General features: G+C 44.5%; 1 protein-coding gene across 1 annotated transcript; it reads right to left on the reverse strand.

Annotated features, from left to right (window-relative positions):
* Positions 1–2678: 2678 nt before the first annotated feature.
* On the reverse strand, positions 2679–4938 carry LOC124182108 (keratin, type II cytoskeletal 2 epidermal). The gene is made up of 3 exons (XM_046568936.1): positions 4507–4938; positions 4036–4138; positions 2679–3577 (listed from the first exon to the last, which is right to left on the reverse strand). Exons 1-3 carry the CDS (start codon positions 4828–4830, stop codon positions 3180–3182), a joined length of 825 nt encoding a protein of 274 aa, XP_046424892.1. The 5' UTR covers positions 4831–4938; the 3' UTR covers positions 2679–3179.
* Between the last annotated feature and the right edge of the window lie 964 nt (positions 4939–5902).

Below are 5902 nucleotides of genomic sequence, written 5' to 3' on the forward strand. Positions count from 1 at the left end.
GTCTTAGGAATGCGTAACCGGCAACACCGCAGCGTTAATTGACGAAGATCTAACAGTGTTGAGAGTAATTGTTCTAGAAATGAGTTGTCCGTTCCCACACCCTTTTTGATGTGGTCCCACTACTTGTATCAAATTTTAGACACCTAGAACGGTTGATAAGAGGAACCGCTGGTCGTATAGCCTTTTTACGATCGCATTGTCCAGTCACCGTCGACTCGTTCGCGACTAGCACTTCGCCACGCCATGCGCCAGGCTGTGCACCGCAAACGAAAGTGTGATTTTCCTTTCGAAGTAATTTAGCGTTTTTTCACCGTGTTGTCCTCTTTGACTATTATTTCATGTTGCTCTTGTTACCCGGCTGCGTCACCCCGCCAAGGAGAACGTAACGGTTACCCGTAACTGACGGTATTCTTACTACTCGATCCTTTGCACGGTGCAAGTTTTTTACCATTCTTGATTCTTGCTACAATGCCCACATTCGCTTGGTACATATGACGAGTAAATTACGACTCGCGCGATACTTTTATTCCAGGTCTATCCAAGCTCTTACCGATCGTATCATGGATGACAAGTGTTGAACCGACCATATCACGCCCAGAGCGTCGAACCTCGTATACCTATACCTGGCATTGTCAAGCTGAGCTCACCGCCTCCGGGGCTAAAGTACACTAACCAAAAAGAAAAAATGTTATTCTTCAGCATCACGGAACGGCCGAATTTTTTCATGTACCGTGTTCATCACTGAATACAAATCGGTCGGTAGAAACTTTCTTACGCGTCACGTTTTTGCGAGAATTCGATTTAAGTGAGACAAAACTGTCTCCCCCAGCCAACAGATGACTACGTTTGGTCGACAAAAGTGAATCCAGTCAAGGGCAGCCCAGCCCAGAAATATGTGATCGCATGGTGGGGAATCGTCTGGAGTGTTTGAAAACGAAAATTTGAGTAACCGTGGACATCTCGCCACGGTGATTTCTCTGAGCTCTAGTTTTCAGACGCTTGCCAATCACGAGTCGTGAACCTCACTATCTCCGACAGCGTCTACTTTTGAATTCGAATCCGGTTGCAAAACCGGCTTGTCACAAATATTTTACCGTGCTGTCCGAAAAACGGCTGAGATGCTTATTTTCAATTAATTTAAATCTAACTTTCTTGAAAACGTGACTAAATAGAAAGTTTCTGTTGACATATTCGTCCCGTTTATTGTATCCGTATGGAAGTTCATTATCGCTTCTGGTACGCCATCAGGATCCTCCTCGTCAACTTCTCTGCCCAGTTTCCAACTCATATCATGTGTAATTGTCGAGTCGTGGTATTGAAATAAGAAACGAAATGTTTGTCTTTGTGCGTTTAACAACGCAACTAAGCTTTTCTGGGACAAATTTCTCCAGCGGCCCTTCTCGGAATCTCTCGTACATACTTCCAACAGCCGCGCTTTTGACCCAGTTCTACGTGGTTCTCGAAAACGGGTTCGGTTCTTTGGAATTTCATACTCGGATTCGCTTATTCGAGGCTCATTGTCGGAGTCTGTTTACGATTAGAGGTACATGCGGAAATTTTACGATCTTTCAACAAACCACTTGCGGTCTGTGTAAATTCTAGTCTCGACTCTGCGCGAAAAATAAATCAGCCACGTCCGTCTCTCTACTGCCATGAACTCTGAGCATCTTTCGCCAAGCAAAGCACCGTTCTCGGTAGCACACATATGGCGCAGCAGTATTTGCCACACACGGATTCCTGCGTGGGCACCGGACGTGTATTGCGAGTAAAACTGTACCGGTTAAACAGGACTCAAAATATTAGTCGCCTGTATAAACTTCGACGATAGTGATTATTTTAAACGGAGATATCGAAGAGAATTTTTTGCTCTTGGGTAATTTATTGGCTGTGATCTTGTTTTTGGCATTCGGAAATAGCTATTTCCATTGTGTGGAAACAAATGCTTGCATCGCAAGCGCCGATTGAGAAATTGATGATTTTCAACGATCAACGTCTCTATTTTTCAATTTCTACTAACGAATGTGATTTTCACGCAAGGTTTGAACGGTAGCGATTTCTTTGCTAGGTGTTAATTGACGGAGGAAGAGAGTAACATGTGTGGTACAGCCTCAATTTCTCCTGAGAAGTATACGCTGTTTGTTGAAGCAAAGGAAAGAAGAAAAAAGAAAAACGAGAGTCACGATGACCCGCATTTTAACACCGCGATTTCGAACTTGGATGCATGTATTATATATGGAAAGTGCAGCTACTCGATGTGAAATTCGATTGAAAGTATCAAGTAATGAAATTTTTCGCCATGGGAGTATGCCGTATTCGAGGCACACTTGCTGACACACTTCGAACGAAGATTATGAATATTTTTGTAATATCTTTTTACTACTGCGACGCGGTGACCCCGTATCATCTATTAGAAAACAGGAATTGGTCGCAGTAAGGCGTGAGTGATGCTCAACTTCCAGTACTTGAAATTCAAATTCGAATAATTCACATCGTTTGTAAGCTTTCCGTTGTACTGGCAACTCGATTCGAACACCCTATAACGGTTTCAATACACCAGTACGGTTTTTGCATATGAATATCATGCTTATCAGGTTCGGATTCGATGAAGATTTGTATGCTGCCTGCAGCCTCAACTCAATCGCCGCTTGTTCTTGTTAGGGGGGAAGCGACACACGTCCTTCTCAAAGTGATTTCTTTATTTCTTTGAGTCTGCTTTTCGTAATTTTTTACTGTTTTAGGTTGCATTATTACGTCATCTTTCTTGCTTCCTTCGTTTTTAACGTATATAAAAAGTCTGTATTTGGTGTCGTGGGATGCGTGGTTATACAGTTGTATGAATGAGGTTCATCGAACATCATAGACGAAAGATGTGACTCATACATCATATAAAACTATTTGAAAACATTATGGCGACTAGTGTGAGATAATTGATTGAACCATTTTTATACATAAAGCATAACGATTTGGACAGAAATATATATATATAATATATACATAAATTATATAAATTATAATAAATATTGTTATTCATCTCTGCGGACTTCGCGGTTTGGAAATTCGCTAGAGAAGCGAATACTTTTCTCAGACCATTCAGTCCTTTGGGATTTTGGCTTCTTAGCCGTCGATTATTCTCTTTGCGTAAAACCAATCCCTATAGTCATGGTATGCGATCAAGAACTTTAATGCTGATATCCGGAGTACGCCTGGCTCTGAGCTGCCTGACGATCTTCCCAGCCGCCGGAACCGCCCGAGGATGACCATCCACCTGGAGATCCACCGGAAGACCAGCCGCCGCCGCCACCGCCACCACCACCGGAAGACCATCCGCCACCACCGCCAGACGACCAGCCACCAGAGTTGTAGGCTGTTGCAGACGAGTGGTGGTCATGACCCTGCGACATGAGGGCCTTGAACCCAATGAAGGCGGATATGGCGATCGAAATGAGAGACGCAATGATGGCCTTCTTGGCCAAAAGGGCGATTCCGAAGTAGGCGAGAGTGGCTAGGGCACCGATCTTCAATTTTGCGGCCAACAGAAGCGGCAGAATCGATTTGAGAATCTTTTTCTTTCCACGTCCTGAAACAGGTAAGTACAGTGATTAGGAAAGAGTGTAAGCAGAATAACAATGGTACTCATCAATCCCGTCGAAATTTCATTCATCCAATTTTATTTTCAACGAGCAAACTTTCGGTTTCCGTTGATTGTCTTATAAATTGACAGTGCCGACTGTGTAGACAGAGAGCCCAAAACGGCGTGACACCTAGCTTTTCTTATGCACAATGAAAACGACTCGTGATTGTCTCGCTCGTGTCAACGACCTTTGGTTTCTACTTCGGCGTTGCGGCAGGTCACGTAGTATGCCTCAACAATGACTTTCTCGGAGTTCGTTTTTAGTCGCTAATACGCAAAGCTGACAATATCTCTGGAGTAACCGAGTCGCTTGTGGAATGGAATGCGTCCTTGCCACGTTAGACTAACGGGACCAACTTTTTAACAGCGGTGATAAATAACATGAGAATTTTGTACCGCCTCACCTTCAACGACCTCGTCGACGGCTTGTCTCACTTCCTCGGGTACCGAATCGGTCAAGGCGCGTGCGGAGTTACTGACCTCCTCGATCATCGGCGAGAAGTTGATCTGCAATAATTAAGCATCGCAGGGAATTACAACAAGTTCGTTTTTGTTAGATTCTTATTCACCTTCTTCCTTTCACTTTTGCGAGTATACTATGAGCAACGGTTGAATCGTCGACTCAATTAACTTGACCACGCACTGAAGCGAGAGAAAATATTTTTTTACTTTTTTGATAACGTCATTACAACTATGAAATCGTTTATGCAACAGTGAAATTCACTCAATACATCAAGATCCAGGCGTATCTCATCGTCGGCCAATGCAATTGCCAAAATCTTACTGAATAATTGCATTGTGTTACAGAAAATGGGTATTGCTTATCTATCCTGGCTTGGCTGATAATAGCTAACGATAAGTAGCGGGACTCTCACCTGAAGGCTGCGACCACTAACGAAGCCGCTGATTTTATCAGTTACGAAATTCTCCAGGGAATTTTGACGCTCGGCGACGGTGCTCTTCGTGACTTCGATCTCCTGATCGTAGACAACATCCTCGCCGGTTTTCGCGCCGCGGGAATCCTGGGACTTGACAAGGCTCACACCGCGCACAATTTCGAACTTATCCTGGCCGAAGAACTCCTTTGCCCGACGATAGAGGCTTTTCTGCACGCATGATATGCTGTCCTGCTGCAGGCAGTCGTCGAGGGTCTGGGCGGAGGCAACCGCTGCGACGAGCAAAACGGCGAGTAATTTCATTTTCGTTATCGAAACAACGGTACAGTCACGACCGCAGTGTGCGTCTCTTCTTTTCGCGTTGTTTTTCTATCGAACCTGTCACGGTAGGAAGTGAATTTTAGTGTGGTCCATTGGTCAGGCTCTTTAGCTTATATTTGGCGGGTCCCCACCTGAAGTGACGCTCCCACCTTTTTTTCTATTTACCTCGTGTGTCATCCGCGTTACCGTGCAGATCCAGAGGCACGAGCCAACCACGCCACACGAGGGAGGCGAGGCCGCCAATCGAAGCAGGGTCTTGCGGAAGGGGGCACAAGGCGTGCCGCTCACGTAATGTCCCGACGGGCCCCGCCATCGTTTGTGAGTTTACCGTGTCGAGTATAGTGTCGATCTAAACCTGTTAGAAAACTACACTTCATATTTACGAGGCTCAACGTGAATTAATTGTCGGGGATATTGGACTGCTCGAAGTTGAACCTTAGATACACCGATGGAGGAATCGTAACACTTAGCAGGCAGGACAGGCAGGACAGGCCCACCCAGAGTATGACTATCGAGGCGTGTTTTGCCTACGTGCGCTGATTTATGCTAGAATTGTCCTACCTGAGTATCGCATTTCTTCTTCCGGTGCCCGGGAACTATTCATTTCCAAGTACGTTGCTTTTCCAGTCTACTATCTTATCACATTCTCGTCAAAGGAGACGTCCGCTTTTTCTCCACGAAACGGCTTAGCGCCTTTCAAATCTTCCTATCTAGCAAACAGTGTGCATCGCAACACCGAGAACACTGTGTTGACAGAAACTTTCTATCACTTTAGAATTCCGAATGAATTGAATGTAGTTTAATCGAAAAGTGCTATTCCGGTATTATGATGTACAAATTCTGACAAGATTCTAAATTACTTTGCTTCATTCTTGGTGTTGCAAAGGTGAAACCAGTGGAGGGCTACGTAGTCCAATATTCTTTGACAGCAGAGAATTGTCCGAAAGTTTAACGCACAATAAGTGAGGAGCTGCGAATATTTATTTTCCTCAATATTTCGTTTCCGATATCCATGACAATTTTAAACTATTCTAGAATGCCGAGCTCACTCTTC

This window comes from Neodiprion fabricii, chromosome 1, assembly GCF_021155785.1.
Source record: "Neodiprion fabricii isolate iyNeoFabr1 chromosome 1, iyNeoFabr1.1, whole genome shotgun sequence".
Lineage (NCBI taxonomy): Eukaryota > Metazoa > Arthropoda > Insecta > Hymenoptera > Diprionidae > Neodiprion > Neodiprion fabricii.

Bases quoted from the DNA above. Each gene is read 5' to 3' on its own strand.
- LOC124182108 (XM_046568936.1), bottom strand. From the start codon at position 4,830: ATGAAATTACTCGCCGTTTTGCTCGTCGCAGCGGTTGCCTCCGCCCAG. The intron at 4,139-4,506 runs GTGAGAGTCCCG...TAATTATTGCAG, and splicing joins TTAGTGGTCGCAGCCTTCAG to ATCAACTTCTCGCCGATGAT. The intron at 3,578-4,035 runs GTGAGGCGGTAC...TACCTGTTTCAG, and splicing joins CGTCGACGAGGTCGTTGAAG to GACGTGGAAAGAAAAAGATT.